This window comes from Octopus bimaculoides, chromosome 1 (genome assembly GCF_001194135.2).
Source record: "Octopus bimaculoides isolate UCB-OBI-ISO-001 chromosome 1, ASM119413v2, whole genome shotgun sequence".
Classification (NCBI taxonomy): domain Eukaryota; kingdom Metazoa; phylum Mollusca; class Cephalopoda; order Octopoda; family Octopodidae; genus Octopus; species Octopus bimaculoides.
In genome coordinates this window covers 122,725,362-122,728,976 of record NC_068981.1, presented here as the reverse complement: position 1 = coordinate 122,728,976, position 3,615 = coordinate 122,725,362, and the positions used below count along the sequence as shown (strand labels likewise).

Below are 3,615 nucleotides of genomic sequence, written 5' to 3'. Positions count from 1 at the left end.
ATATATATATATATATATAAAGACTTTCTGTAAATTCATCACTTTATAAATTCCTACATAGTACGTTATTAACAAATTATTAACATTATAAAAAGATATATTTCTGTCTAGCTCTAACTTTCTTATAATTTCTCTATGATTCCTCTACTCAATCGGAGAAAGATTGCCGTTCATATTAAAGAAGTTTGCATCTATTAAGATTATTTGAATATGATGTAAGTTATATGAAGTGCATTCTATAAATTACGAGTATATGGTAACTAGAAAGGCATCAAATTAATTGAAGCACATAGAATTATAACTAATCGTAAGATATATTTGCTTCCCAACTGCATAGTGCCGGGCTCATTTCCACGGGATCGTTGGGTATTTGTCGTCTAATATAGCCTTAAGTCGATTAAAGCCCTGTGAGTGAACTTGGTCAGAAAATAAAAGGAGGCCGTGGATCATTTTGATAGGCAGAACCATGACTAATCTGTTGAGAACGAGCTACCTCATCGATGGTAACTCGCCGGTTCACTATTACCATCTCTCGAGCTTGCTGAGTCTTCTCGACAATGGTGGGGGTTGACGGGCGTCCTCGCATTGTGCTAAAAGCATCCGATGAATTTCAGCACTTGACACACCTTCCGACCAGAGCAATCGGATCACTGCTCATTAGTTCTTCTTTTGTGCACATTGCTGGTGAAAGGTCCATGCTTACACTGTAAAGCGAGAACATGAACGGCACGATCTGGCTCAAACTTCGATCACGTGATCGCAATGATACCAACTATAAACACGTATGCGGAAAAGCAGTCTGACAATAATAAAGTTATGTTATGGCGAAAGTGCGGATAATTTCTGACTTCCTCGTATATATATATATATATATATATATATATATATATATATATATATATATATATATATATATATACACACACACGCATGTGTGTTTGTGCGTGCGTGCGCGTGTGTACCAAGCAAAGTCATGAATAAGGAATGAACGGAAGCGATTATTACACTTCAGCATTCGCAGTTTAACACAGAACACAATTGAATAATCATTTTTTCAGAATCTCCATTTACTTTAAATAAGCCCATCAGGAGTTTCCAAGAAACATGCTGCAGTCAGTACACATACATAATATTTTTCTCCCACTATTATGGAATAATACCGACCAGTAATTGTTTGCCTATTTTCCCATTTCAATACAGCAAATCAGGAAGATTACCGTTTATAAAAAACATATCATCTCTGAATACATTTTCTTGACATTACTAGAATAGAAATGTTTCCAACCACCCGAAACACTGAGTTCAGCGTAAATGTTCACAACTAGTGTCACTTTAACAAGTGTCTAGTGAAGGAATCTCTTATGGTTACATTTTACGCTTTAACATAAGGCGTCCACATTCCTACAAATGTAAAATGGATTTTATAGCGGCAACAATCTTTTGTTCGTACTTGTTACTGAATTGTAGCAGACAAACAGATTCTGGAAGAAATTACATAATTACTGTGAAAACATATGGCTACAAAACACGATGCAAACTAACTTCAAATTTGTTATATTCAACTAATGAATATAAGATCATTGTGATCCAAACTATAATTCTACTAAGTATTTATATTAACCATTCTAACTGCCCTCTAACTGGTAATGGCCATCTCTAAGACATTGTATATCAGCAACCGTCAAGGAGATGTTAATTCTGCGTCACGTATAAATCACTGAATCTTACCGATTGCAGATACTTCAAGCACATGAATTCTTCCCGTAATCTAATGAGAAATATTTACACATTATTCTTCAGACATTTATGGGAATTAATAATGAGAGAAAAATAATTACAATTTAAAGTAAATATTAATTCCCTCTGTGAATCTAATACTAACAATACAGGTAAGTTATGTGCCTATCTGTGTTTATTATATATGATCAAGATCTTAGGTTTGCGAAGACTTTTCTATATATATATATTTACAAATTGTACCTTGATGAAGCGATTCCGTGTTATTCACCAGGTATTAATATTGTTATGAGTATCCCTACAGGAGAGCTAGTTCTCCTATAATATCATATTTGTTTTATATCCCAAATATTTGGAACTATCCATGAGAAGATATCTTTGTCGTGTTTCTAAATGCTGTCGTGGATATAGGTGCATGAAAACGGTACACTATTTGCTGAAGATGCCATAAATTAAGCTCAACAGTATAGAGGGTATTGTATTTTTGGAACTGGCAAATTCTAATATTGCAACTGGCAAATTCTAATATTGCAACATTAACTTGGTTCACTTGAAACTTTGTAAGTATATTATGTTCAGTTATGTACAATTGTGCTTCTCATTATATAAATATAAATTATGTGAATATACTTACGCAGACATAGCGAAAATATTGTCAATGTTATGGATGCCCAAAACTCCATTTCAGTAAGTGAGCGTGCCTTGTGTCATGATAACCGATTTGGAAGCTCTGATCTCTGGGATGTCACGGCCATATACCTGCATGAAGAAAATGGATATAATTTATTAGGCAAACTTTGAGTCTCAGTCAAGTTGTTGATTAACGTCTCTTCTGAAACAGATGAGAAGATGAATCATTGAATGAGTGATCATATTGAAAATTCAGATTGCGGGCATATCTCTCTATTAGTCATTGCCTTATTTAACACACTTCTCTTTGAAGTTACAAAAACACTGTAAAACCATGGTGGCGAACATGATCTTGAGAACAGTGCATAGTAAAGATATTTCAAATGATATTGGGCTTAAAGTTTACTGCGATTAAAATAAAATGTAGAAATGTTCACTTGCCCACACACTTACACACACAACCACGCACAAACTCTCACACACCTATATATTTTTTCCGTTACTCTGATACAATAAGAAATTCAAGGTCATTATGAAATTATGATAAAGACAAGAAAATTGTCGCATTCTGTTTGAGTCAGAGTTTCTGAATTTCAATATCTTAGAATGAGAATGAAATAAAAGTCTATTTGATAGAAAATCGAGACAGCTGGATCTAAAGACAATCTATATCAGGAAGTGTTTGGTATACTACTACTACTACTACTACTACTACTACTACTACTACTACTACTACTACTACTACTACTACTAGCAATGCAGAGGCTTTTCTGTGTATTAAGCTATCGAAGTGTAGAGAAGACTATGCGCCGAATTTAATGTCACCTTATGTTTATGTACAATTCCCTTACTTTAGAGTTTAAAACTTTCTTCTGTTGCGTTTGCAATTTACCACTTCACAGTTAATACACTGGTAGTAAAATCTTTTTACAAATGTTTGAGTTTTATAGGAAAAATATAAAGTGAAATTTATAATACCGATAGCAAAATGCAGAAAAGCTGATCTTTGAAACGACGGCATGTATGAATCAAATCTTTTCTAGAACTGCAAATGTGAGGAAAACTATCATAGCCCAACGAAATTTTCTACTCAAAAGAACATGGCCATGTTCCGAATATGTAAATTAACAATATATATAGCATCATAATACATACATACATACGTACATACACATACACACATACACACATGCATACATAATTACATATTTACACGGTGCCAGACATATAAGTACATAAATATATATA

The 3,615-nt window shown here is 33.6% G+C and overlaps 1 protein-coding gene across 4 annotated transcripts in view; it reads right to left on the bottom strand.

The window, feature by feature from the left end:
• The window catches only part of LOC106881121 (neuronal acetylcholine receptor subunit alpha-10), a 275,903-nt gene that overhangs the window by 169,234 nt on the left and 103,054 nt on the right, over positions 1-3,615 (bottom strand). For all 4 annotated transcript variants that reach the window (XM_014931372.2, XM_014931406.2, XM_014931401.2 and 1 more), the window contains exon 2: positions 2,372-2,496. In XM_014931372.2, the coding sequence (XP_014786858.1) occupies positions 2,372-2,420 (49 nt within the window). In that variant the 5' untranslated portion in view covers positions 2,421-2,496. The remainder of the gene's footprint in view (positions 1-2,371; positions 2,497-3,615) is intronic.